The following is a 12,937-nucleotide window of genomic DNA, read 5'->3' as shown; positions in this document are numbered from 1 at the left end:
CATTGTCCCACAATCTGCTTTAAGCTCCAACTTTGCAAGAGTGCTCCCTATGGAACTTTTTAGATTTTCCACATCAGCCAAGTTTCTGATCTCTGTGAAAGATCAAATTTGTTCCGAGTTACTTTGCGAGTTTTTTTGTTGTACCTAAATTCAGGTTCCGACTGGCCTGTAATTTCATTTAATTGTCAGACGGAAAAAATTAGTTCAATTAATCTGGGCAAGATTAGAAGCCAGGTTCCAATTAAAAGGACCATATTGTCAACCACCCGCCACCCAGTCTGTGGAAGGGAACTGATTTATATACTTTAAAAAAAAAAGGTTTATAGATCATTAAAGTATGCAAAATACTATTTCTGAAACATAAGTTTCATCCTCTGAACCAGAGATAATAGTTTTACTTTGCCAGTATCACCTGAGCTTGTCTTGAAGCCCATTTTGCATGTCACTATGTGCTATAGTAACTCACTTCTTAATTCCATAGATCCTGCAAAAGAACTGATATTTCTATTACATCAACTCTGTCATGTTTACACTACACTGGGGGAGGGGGAGGAAGGGATGAGCAGTGCCCCATGAATATGTTCTTGCACCGATGAGGGAGTACCTATATGGAGCTATGTCTTCCGAAACCTCACAGCAATGTGAGCAGGTAATGAAACATAGCTTCCCACTTTCATCCTTGTGAAAATAGAACCAATACCACACTCTTCAGTGTGGTACAAAAGTAGTATTAATGTACTCTTTTCTCCCCCGTTACCTGTTTAGCCATGGGAATCGTTAGTGGTGTCATTCAGTACTTTTTCCCCCCCATGGGCATAAATCACGAAAGAGTGCTCAAAACTATAAATACCCTCCGAATATGTAAAACATGTCACTCAAGTTAGTACATTTTCTATAATCACCCTGCATATCCATATATTGAATTCTACATTTTTCCACTCATGCAAAATCATTTACAATTCTACACCAACCCTCTTCATTCTATATTTAAGACATTATACTCTTATTTGGAAATTTATCAGAACTGAAACAGATTTGTAACCATGAAACTAAAAATAAATCCTGTAGCATTAGAATGGAAAACAGGACTACTTCACATTGCATCAGGTACTTACTCTTTGAAACATTCAGCAAGGTACTGCATCCCATTCTGCAGTGCTAAGTCGGCAGGCGTTATTCCTTCCTCATTGGGCACTAGAGCAGCTTGGATACCACCAGGCTTGCACAGCAGAAACTGAGAGAATTTATTAAGACCTAATCTCACTGATGCATGTAGCAGGGTTTCCCTGTGGATTACCTCTAGAAACAAAAAGAGAAAAGGAAATCAGGGTAACTAGATATTTCACTTGTTTGGAAGTTTTTTTTAAGCATTTGCCTTTTTGCCTTTTGCCATTCTTCAGCATTGGGAATGACGAAAACACAGGAAATGAATTACATCAAATCACAATGCCTGACAACTGCAATCTGTCACTTTCTGACTTCATTCTGATAAACTTCCAAAGCAGTTATCAGCTCAAACTAAATCTCAGTTTTAAATGTTATTCATATCTATTTATCTATCTATAGATGCTTCTAGCCTAAAAAGTCCAACCCATTTCAGTTATGAAAATGGCACAATCTGAGTAGAAGTTCCTTTCTGGTCATTTAGCAAAATTCCCTTCCATTGTGATGTCAGTTAAATTCAGGCCAGGTGGGATGTCAGTCTCCTCTGAAAATCCCACTCATTGTACAGCAATGGAAACTGCACCTGCATGATGTAAGTATACTTGCTGTACAGGTGCGATAAGTGGGGTCCACTATGCTATTCCGCAACTTTAGAAAACACCAAATCGGCAATCAAGCAAGTCAGAAGTGAAATCCTTATCTTTTGGCCACTTTGACCAGACCAGCCTGGAATTTCAATGCCCCTATAGGGCGGATGCCTGCGGAGCATATTTAATAGCCTGAGCATCTGCCCCTTTAATGCAAATGTCCAAGACCCCAGAATGTAACATGAGCTTGTCATGTGGCAAAGTGGCTGGCCCAGTTGACCACACTTCCAGCAGTGCTACTGCCGAATCAGAATTTTTACCCTTATATATATTAAAAAATAATAGCCGCAATTTTAAACATCTTCAGAGTGAAAATCCTCAAGAGAAAAAGACAAAAGACAGATTATAACATTCTGGATGTGTACCCATCATCAGACTAAAGGCCAAGGGGGTGAAATTTGGGTGTGCCCCATTTGGAGTGCTATCTTTTAAAAGTTTGAAAAATTAGCACCAGACGCTAATGTTTTCAAACTTTAAAAAAATTCAGCATTTGCGCTCCACGAAGGAAGTGGAGCGCTAAATCGGGTATTCCGCTTCCTTCCTGGAATGCAAGAGGCAGCAGGCAGGGTGGTAGGTGTGTAGTGCTGCACACTGAGCCATGCAGCGATGCCGCGTGGAAATCTCCTTCCCTCCCTTTAAGGGCCACTGCTGCAGGCGCTGCAAAAGAAAACTTACATTCTCCTCAACGGCAGCCACAATACAGCTCGATGTAATGCAGCAGAGTGCCAGGCTGATCAATCGCAGGCAAGAAACAAGGTAAAAATTATATAAACTTACCTCGGCCACCTCGCCTTTAAGCATCGCCCCTGAAGCGCCCGGTCTCACGATGGGCGCCTCCTGCAGCTATCGATGTTTTCGCCCGGCGATGCTGCAGGGGACGGAACGCATGTTCAGGTCCAGGGCGCTACCCGGGCGATGCGCACGGTGGTGACGTCACGATCTCCAGGCGAAGATGATCGAGGCGCATCGCCTTACTGCCACCGCAAAAATCTAGCGGGAGTCGCTGATCTTGCCGCGCCCGGTCATAAACCCATGTGCGCCCCGATATCGCCTCCCAGCCGAAGGCACTAACGGGACGCACAAAGGAGCCCAATTTTTCCCCTAAGAATTAAGCACACCTGAATTATAACATTTAATTTACTGTTACAGATGCTGACTGGCCTGCTGTGCATTCTCAACATTTTCTGTTTTTATTGCAGACTTCCAGCATTTACAATTTTTTCCTTTTACTCTCAGAATCTTGGTGAGAACTAAACAATGCAGGAATATATGCAGTAGTAATAACAACAACAACATTTCCATAAATGGCATTCATAAGCTGGCTTGTTCAAGGTACTGGACAGTTCTCCACTACCCTTGCTTGAGTTAAACTTGCTTTCCTCCAGAATAATGACAGATTTTCACTTCTGCAGTGCAATGATAAAAGGAGGTGGAAAGGGGACTGAGATGTCTGCAGCAGCGGTAATGGCTGCCAGCTGGAAGGCCTCCAGCCTGGCACTGGAAAAAGAAAAGCTCATCTGTTTGGCATGGGAGAAGGTTTCTGGCAGTCTATTATAAGGTCTTCCAAATTGAGTGGACTGGGAGCAACCACAAAGACCCACTTTAATGGTCAAGCTGGTGGAAGCCCAAGAAAATGAGGCTGGAAGTGCATTGAAAAAAATTCCTTATTATCCCACAATTTAAATGTTTCGGCTTGTTGTAGATGAAGCCCTCCACCTCCAACAGACCCAGAAATGCACCTGAAGTGCAAACTGGGCAGAGAACAGATGCTGAGGTCTCTGCCCCTTTTTCTCTGCTCAGGAAATAATGGTACTCTGGATACAAAGCAGAGAGAAATCAGTCCCTAAATGCTTTGGGCTCCAGCAGAATCTCCACATAGCTTGAAATTTTTAATTTTAAATGGGCTGCTGCTACCATTAAAATAATAGAGGAAGACATTTTATAAGAATGTGCTAGGCATTCATACACTAAACAGGTCAAATACCAACTAGTCATAGGTGAAGGCGCCAGAATAAATCACTGAAGCTATAAACCCAAAAAGGATAACAGGCAAGGTATTTGGTGGAATATAAAATAATTAATCAGGTTTGATTTGTGTACAATGGTATACATATTAATGCTGAAGGAATAGGCATTTTAATTGTATAGTGAAGATGTAATACCTTCGCTTTACCACCACTCATCATGACAACAACCTAGATCATATTTCTGCTGCATGATCTGTACGAGGTGGCATGCATCCATAGGTCCTCCTCCTCTTCCAAACCCATTAGTGTCAGTAATGGTGCTGGGGTGAAATATAATTGACCATAGTTGGCACAATTGCTCATGAGAACCCAAGTTCCAACAAGAGAACAAAATGAATGAAATGGCTAAAATGCCCTTGCTTTTCTATTACTGTGTCCAGTCGAAGACCGAGAGTACACTTACTAGCACTCAGCAACTCTGGGTGCTCATTTCATATGGGCATTCTTAGTCGAGCATCCCAAATTAATGGTAGAATGAAGTGCCTGTCTATTTGAGACAGGCATTTCTACAACCACTGATCCCGCCTACCAGAAAATACACTGGAACACAATCTCAGCACATTCCTGGGGGAGGAGGGGGTTTACAGAACTTCCATCCATTTCCACATAATCCCATCTTATTTTTGTGCAGTAGAGTCAGCAAAATCTGGGCTAAAGTGTTTATTCATACATTAATTATATCTTTGAATGCTAATACACATGAATGCCCATAACATTGAAAAACTTTCACTCTAATTATGCCAACAAAATAATGTGAAATTAAAAAAAAATACTAATAGGTTGGAGATGCCAGCAATCAGCACTAATATTACAGTACAATTAGATACAAACAATAAAGGAATTATCCAATCATTCTGGACAAAACCCAAATAGTCATTGCAAGGGACAATGTTATGACATGTGAAACAAGTGATTTCTGTATAATTATTAATGTACATTAATTAAGCCACTATAAAAATTGACTCACTGCTTGTGCCTACTACTTTACTGCAGTATCCCAAATCACCTCAGTTGATTAACACATGTGGATACACTACAGTACTGAAAAATGTAACAGACATTTCTGTTTCTCTTACTGTCTTTGGCCAGATGAAACAGCTTCAAAATACTATTTAAAAGTTTTCTTCTACAATTGATGTTCAGATTAGAGAAAATATACAAAAATACCGCAAAACACAATAATCATAGTTGGCGTTAAAGAATAAATGCAATTTTTCACCTATCCTTGCATAGTCTGGTATTAACTCCACTGCAGCCTCAGAAACCCTGTGGTGATAGATGGCCTTCTCAAGATATTACACTGTGCCCACAGTATGCAGAACATCTGAGCAGTGGGGAGATACAGTTACATTGCCTGCTCAGATTTCTGTGTAGAGCTTTGCACATGACCATAATGCTTTACTGATCATCTTCTAACTAGTTAGTGATTGAAATATCTGAAAGGATCTAATCATACAACTGGAAATGCCAGAAAATTGCTTTAGTTTCATTAAAAAAAGAAATAACACTAAAAGTATTTACACTATTGCTGGTGCAAAGCCAAAGCAATGAAAGAAAACTTATTTCAGGTAGTCTCCAGTGTGATTCAGGCTACTTTCCAATACTTTTCCTCATTCCTACCACAAAAAGATGGTTCTCTTCGTCCAGATCACAGTCCTTATAATCAGAAGCTTAACCTTATACAAGATTCTTAGTTAGCACTGGGCCAGGAAAAACAAGAAACCTTTTTACTGCTACTGGATAGTACGTAGGAATTACACACTTAGAGCCACATCCCATCTCCTCACTGTGCTTCACAAAACCAAACTGAGTATAAGTTGGCAATTCTGTAACATTTATGCCCAGGATGTCCCTTTTGATCCAAGAACAATTTCCTTTCAAATAATTCTCAGCAGTGCATCACAATCAGATTTGAAGTTTACGAAACTATCCAAGAAAGCAACAAACAAGTTGTTTTCTGAGTGACTTGAATGAAATAGGAACATTTCTGGTGGACATTGTGCAATCAAAATATTAGCATGTCAACATACTTTGTCACCTTCAACAGTTCTCTTATAGGTATCTCATGGGTAATTTTCAATTTTACCAACTGGGCAGTAACCTGGCCCACCAACCCAATTTTTGTTCCACTGAACTCAATGGAATGAAAATCAAGTGGGTTCTATAAAACGGTGGGTAATCCACCCGACCAGGTTAGTGTCCAGGCAGCAAACTTGAAAATGACCTCCCCTCATCTCCGACCCCAATAGGCTGATTTTTAACTGATTGTGTAACCTTCATTCTGACTCTGGTATTTTTTTTTAATCTATTTTAAATCAAGAACCAAAGACAAAATAAACAAAACAAAGAAGTCATGTGCAAAATCACATTTTTATCACGTTAGGTCAGGAGCCAAAAATTACAGCACAACACCAGTACCAATGACAGCCATTGTAGAGAGGCAGTGGGTAAAGATGGCTATTTCCCTGGCTTATTTTGAAACTACTGAGAAATTCATACAGATAGAAGGGCTGAAATTCAGGGTCCCAGGAGGGAATGTTACCGCGGGTTTTTGGCAGGCAATCAGCAAAATCAATTGGCCGACCCATACTGATCCATTGCCCCACCCCACCCATATTCAGTGTGGGGGTTTTCCAGCGGTGAGCACTTCCGCCGAAATCGGCCGACTGAAGCTGCGGTGATGTCATCAGGGTGCGCACCACTGCTACGCGGCCACACAACCCATGAAGACTTATAATGATGGGTTGGGCCTATACTCAGTGGAGTTCAGAAGAATGAGAGGTGATCTTATTGAAACTTATAAGATAATGAGGGGGCTCGACAAGGTGGATGCAGAGAGGATATTTCCACTCATAGGGGAAACTAAAACTAGGGGACATAGTCTCAGAATAAGGGGCCACCCATTTAAAACTGAGATGAGGAGAAATTTCTTCTCAGAGGGTTGTAAATCTGTGGAATTCTCTGCCCCAGAGAGTTGTGGAGGCTGGGTCATTGAATATCTTTAAGACGGAGATAGATTTTTGAGCGATAAGGGAGTAAAGGGTTATGGGGAGCGGGCAGGGAAGTGGAACTGAGTCCATGATCAGATCAGCCATGATCTTATTGAAGGGCGGAGCAGGCTCGAGGGGCCAAATGGCCTACTCCTGCTCCTATTTCTTATGTTCTTATGTTCTTATTCACGTATAAAAAGGGAAGGATTTTTTGAACAGTGCCCCCACCAGCTCTTTGGCTCAGTACACTTTGCCATGATACTCAACACCGCTGGAGGAACACAACGGAGGATTCCCACAATCGGGGGTTTTTGCAGTTGTTTTTTTATTTTTGTTGAACCTGCTGAGTGCTCGTTATAATTTTTTGAGAGAGTTTTCAGGACTTTGACCTCTGACTCATTAGTGAAGGCCTGCAGGACTCATTCTGCACTCCAGAGGCCTGCTTGTCAGGGTGCAGCCTTCAAACACAATGGGATCAGTGTTGGCAGGGAAACACCTTCTCAGACGCAGGGCGGTATGCAGGAGAAGGCGGTGCTGTTCGCACCGAGCAGAAAGGCAGTGGGTAAAGGAGGCAGCAGCCATGCCAGCCCAGCATCCTGAAGGGCCTGCAGATGTGCGCAGACCTGCACGTAGAGAGGGTGTCCAGGAGGGAGATGGCATCAGGAGGAGGGTCAGGTACGCTAACCCGCCCTGCCCACCACCACCACATACTGGGCCAGGAGTTTCGCCAGCAACAGCCTGCAGAGGCGCACGACCATGAGGAGGACCAAGGAGATGGCCATCATCCAGCTGCCATGGGAGGTGGCCAGCACAGACCTGGGGGAAGGAGGCCTTACCCTTAAAGGGTCTACAGATGTCAATTCTCCTTCCTCCAGCTCAGTGATGAACAATGCCTGCGAAGGCTGAGATTCAGAAAGGAGGTACTGAAGGAGCTCCGCAATGTGTTGTGCAAAGATCTGGAGTCTCACACAAGGCTCACGACCGTCCTGACCGTTGAAACCAAGGTCATCATAGCTTTGAACTTTTATGCTACGGGGTCTTTCCAGTCTGTGACTGTCAATTCTCTGCACATTGCTCCATCCGGCAGGTTACCAATGCACTGTACAGGTGAAGAATCGACTACATTTCATTCCCGATGACGAGGGACAAGCAGGTGGAGCGGCTGGCTGGATTAGTCAGCATTGCAGGGTTCCCGAGGGTGCAGGGTGCGATCGACTGCACACACATTGGGCTGAGGGCACCACAACATTTTTGTGAACTGCAAGGGATTCCACTCCATCAATGTGCAGCTTGTGTGTGACCACCAGATCCTGGCAGGTGATGTGAGGTGCCCAGGCAGCTGCCACGATTCGTTCATTCTAAGGCAGAATCAGGATTGTGGTTGGCTGCTTGGCGACAAGCGATATCGCCTGTCCACTTGGTTGCTGACTCCACTGCGGAACCCCAGGACAGCGGCAGAGCATGCATACAACGATACTCATTCTGGCACCAGGTGCATCATTGAGCACTGCATTGGCATCCTCAAGCAGAGGTTCCGTTGCCTGGACTGATCTGGTGGCGCCTTGCAGTACTCTCCTGAATAGGTCTCCATATTCGTGATGGTCTGCTGCTTGCTGCACAACCTGGCCTTCATGAGGGGACAGCTGCTGGAGGTCGAGCCAGCAGTACCACCTGATGATGAGGAGGCGTAGGAGGAGGAGGAGGAGAAGGAGGATCCCCATTGCCACCCACCAAGAGGCATAACCCCCATTGCAACCCTGCAAGGGAGGTGCAGCTACGTCTCAAAGTTGCTCGATTCAGATAATCACATGACTGTTCAGCTCCCACTTTACATGGCCATCCCAATGAGTGCCTTCACACAGAATTGCCCACTCCCAAATAAGACACCTAGTCAGATATATGTGCCAAGATTTATCAAATGATGCAAGTCAGTGCAAAAACACAACGGAAACAAAAAGACTGCCATAAATTAACAATCTTTTTTTTACTCCTGCGCACCTCTTACACAAGCCTATTCTAATACTACGCCGAAGTGTCTTCCCTGTGGCTGCATCATGGGTCTGGGAAGGCTACTGTGGTTGTTGTGTGGGAGCTACTGATGTCCTTGTCGATCGCCCTCGAACACCTTTGGGCCTGGAATGTCCGGGTGCAGACTGGTCAGCACGCTCCTGGGAGGGTTCAGTCTGGCTTGGCTCTGCGTGGAGGCACTGGCGGAGTACCAGGTCTGGGGCCAGGAATGTTGTGATCCTGAGAGCACAGCATCAGGATCCTGGTCCGAGGAGCCTGAGTCACTAACCGGGGGCGGCACATTACCAGCACCATCAAGCTGAGGGAGGTCACATCGTTGGTGTGGTGCAACACCAGGAGAATTCCCGTGGCCCATGGGCCACAAACACAACACTGAGGTGTCGGGTGGCATCGAGCTGAGACTGCATGAGAGCAGCCACAGTCTCAAAGCCACCACAGATGGCAGCACTAAGACGCTCCGCGGCCTCTTGCCCAGAGTGCATGAGCATTCTGAGCTTCCAGAGCCGCAGCCATCCTCTCCAGTCCAGCACCGATGCGCTCTTTCCTCACGCCCGTGCTGAAATGGCAGCTGCCACATCACCTGCAGGATGCAGCATCCGCAAGGTCACTCTGGGAATCCATCATCGCCTGCACACTGGCAATGATGGGCTCCATGGAGTGCACAGAGCGGTCGACTATGCGGGAGACAGACTCCTCCACACCCCTGACCACTTCCGACAGCCTCTCTAGCACCCTTGTCGGTGCCCCCAACATCTGGGAACGCATGACCTCTACCCTTTGTTCGTATGCTGCTACATCGATGGCACCATCGGAGTCCTCGTCGGCAGAACTGCGGTGCGGACTCGCCCCCCCCCCCCCAAAGAGATGGCACGAGGTTGCCTAGCCCCGTCACCATGGTACAGCCCGCTAGGCCTCAGTGCAACACTCAGTGCAGACCCCTGTACCACCTCATCTATATCACACACCGCACTCCCAGTATCTGAGCTGGTGTGTGTGGATGGAAGCAGTGACACGTTGTTGCCATCAGTGTCCTCTTCCTCCTCAGTGGCAACCCCAAATGAGAGAGTGCTGTGGATGCTCGCAGCAGGGCTTGAACCCTCAATGTCCTCCTCACTGCTGAGACCTGAGCTTATGTGGAGAAGGGTGTGATGCAGGCCTCCAGCTGGTGTGTAACATCTCTCGTCACTGGCAACTGTGCTGGGTGTGCTGCCACTCGGTCTGTCATCTGCAAGCATAAATGGGAGAAGGGCTGCCATGAGGGGGAGGTGGGGGATTGACACATGGAGCCTACAAATAGCAGACTTCCAGAATGAAAGGCACTGTAGGTGCTGGCGCATTCAAGTAGAGAGCGCATTCAAGGATGGCCTCACTTGCCCATGCTGCCCACATCGGCGTCGCCAGTACTGGAGCCAAGCATAGTGTGTCATCTGCAAGCATAGATGGGAGAAGGGCTGGCGTGAGGGGGAAGTGTGGGATGAAGGCATGGAGGATGCAACTAGCAGACTTCCGTGAAGGAAAGGAACAGCAAGCATTGGCGCATTCAAGGAGAGCGCACATTAAAGGAGGGCCTTCACTTACTGTTATGTATTTATGCTTGGGGTCACCAGACAGCAGGAGGCGCCACTGTCGGAGGTCATCGGGCTGTACGCGCACATGCGTGGTCACTGGTATATAAGCGCGGGTACTATGTCACGTGGGTTACTTTGGGCGCGAATAAAGTTGGATCAGGTTTACACCTGAGGCCGTTTATAGTAACAAGTCTTTTGAGTCATTACATTTGGCGACGAGGTAACTTAAGAACCTCCGCATGTACAATGGGCACTATTGGAATTCTGGAGAGATCCACGGATGGCGAGGATTGGGCGGATTTTATCGAACGCCTGGATCAGTATTTTGTGGTCAACAAAATGGAGGGAGATGCTGATGCAGTGCAGCGCAGGGCAGCTTTCCTCACCGTTTGTGGTCCAAAAATTTATGGCCTCATGAAGAATCTTCTTTCGCCTTCACGTCCAATGGACAAAGAATATGGGAATTTGTGCGCTTTAGTGCGTGACCATCTTAAGTCAAAAGAGGGGATCATCTCACGCTATCGCTTCTACATGCATGTTCGTGCTGAGGGCCAGGATGTGTCGGGATTCGTCGCCAACCGGCGGCGACTTGCTGAGCCGTGTAAGTTTGGGAACATGTTGGAAGACATGCTGCGAGATTTCTTCGTGATAGGTATCAACCATGATGTGATTCTTCGGAAGTTATTGGCCGAAGAGTAGCTGGATTTGAGCAAGGCCATCACGACTGCCCAGGCATGCATGACGACTGATGATAATTTGAGGCAGATATCATCGAAGAATCGGAGCTTCACGGCAAGTACTGTAAACAAGATTGTGCCGTCGTCTGGCGGAGCTGCTTATGGCAGGGCCTACTTGACTGCTTATGATGAAACCTGTAGCTGCTCAAAGTCCGCCAACTGGTACGAATCCGATTTCACCCTGTTGGCATTTGGGGGCAATCATCGGCCTCATCAGTGTCGGTTTAAACAGTACTCCTGTAATGGCTGTTCAAAAGTGGGGCATCTTCAGAGAATGTGCCCACAATTGAGCAAGCGTGCTGCCGCTCATCACATTGATGATGATGACCAGTCCAGTGCTGGCCCGGATACACAACCCGAGGAGGAAGTGTATGGTCTGTATTCGTTCTTGGGAAAGAGTTAGCCGATAATCGTTAATGTTAAGCTGAATGGTGTGTCCGTATCAATGGAGCTGGACACGGGTGCGAGTCAGTCGATAATGAGCCAAAGAACATTTGACAAGCTGTGGGACACTGAGGCTGTGAAGCCTAAACTGAGTCCAGTCAATGCCAAGTTGTGTACTTACACTAAGGAACTCATTCCGTGATTGGCAGTTCAGTAGTCAAGGTGTCGTATGATGGTGTGGTTCATAATCTACCGTTGTGGATCGTCCCAGGTAATGGTCCAATGCTGTTCGGCAGGAATTGGCTCGAGAAAATCAAGTGGAATTGGAATGCTATCAAAGCGTCGTCATCGGTGGATAACACTTCGTGTGCTCAAGTGTTGAAGAAGTTTCCTTCTTTGTTTGAACCGGGTATTGGTAATTTTACTGGAGATTCACTTGGATTCTGATGCAAGGCCTGTCTATTATAAAACTCAAGTCTATTGCCTACATGATGATGGAGAAGGTTGAAATTGAGCTTGACAAACTCCAACTTGAAGGGGTCATATCACCGGTCGAGTTTAATGAGTGGGCCAGTCCTATTGTTCGTGCGTTGGAGTGATGGCACTGTCAGGATTTGTGGAGACTACAAGGTTATGATTAAACGATTTTTGAAATAGGATCAGTACCCGTTACCGAAGGCTGATGACCTGTTCGCCATGCTAGCTGGTGGAAAGTTGTTCACTAAACTGGATCTGACATCGGCCTATATGACACAGGAGCTTGTCGACACTTTGAAGAAACTCACCTACTCAACACCCATAAAGGACTGTTTGTCTACAACAGGTGTCCTTTTGGAATTCGTTCGGCTGCAGCCATATTTCAGAAGAATATGGAGAATCTACTGAAGTCCGTTCCTAGAACTGTCGTGTTTCAAGATGACATTTTGGTCACAGGTCGCGACACTACTGAATATCTGAACAATCTTGAAGAAGTCTTACATCGTCTGGACAAAGTGGGACTCAGGCTGAAACATTTGAAATGTGTCTTCATGGCACCTGAAGTTGAATTCCTAGAGAGGAAGATTGCTGCTGATGGCATCAGGCCTACTGATTCGAAAACCAGGGCCATCAAAAATGCACCCAGGCCTCAGAATGTGACAGAGCTGCATTCATTCCTTGGGCTACTCAACTACTTTAATAATTTCTTACCCAGATTGAGCACTTTGTTAGAGCCACTGCACGTGCTACTCAGAAAAGGCGACAACTGGGTCTGGGGTGTGTCTCAAGATAGAGCCTTTGAGAAAGCTAAGAATCTGCTCCGTTCAAACAAGTTGCTTGTTCATTATGATCCGTGTAAGAGTCTTGTATTGGCCTGTGATGCTTCATCATATGGGGTTGGCTGTGTACTCCAAC

The 12,937-nt window shown here is 45.8% G+C and overlaps 1 protein-coding gene across 1 annotated transcript in view; it reads right to left on the bottom strand.

The window, feature by feature from the left end:
• The window catches only part of arhgef28a (Rho guanine nucleotide exchange factor (GEF) 28a), a 484,332-nt gene that overhangs the window by 442,260 nt on the left and 29,135 nt on the right, over positions 1–12,937 (bottom strand). Inside the window, exon 4 of the mRNA XM_070876112.1 lies at positions 1,116–1,299. Coding sequence (XP_070732213.1) covers positions 1,116–1,299 — 184 coding nt within the window. The remainder of the gene's footprint in view (positions 1–1,115; positions 1,300–12,937) is intronic.

This window comes from Pristiophorus japonicus, chromosome 1, assembly GCF_044704955.1.
Source record: "Pristiophorus japonicus isolate sPriJap1 chromosome 1, sPriJap1.hap1, whole genome shotgun sequence".
Lineage (NCBI taxonomy): Eukaryota > Metazoa > Chordata > Chondrichthyes > Pristiophoridae > Pristiophorus > Pristiophorus japonicus.
The sequence above is the reverse complement of the archived record's forward strand: the minus strand, read 5'-3'. Positions and strand labels throughout refer to the sequence as shown.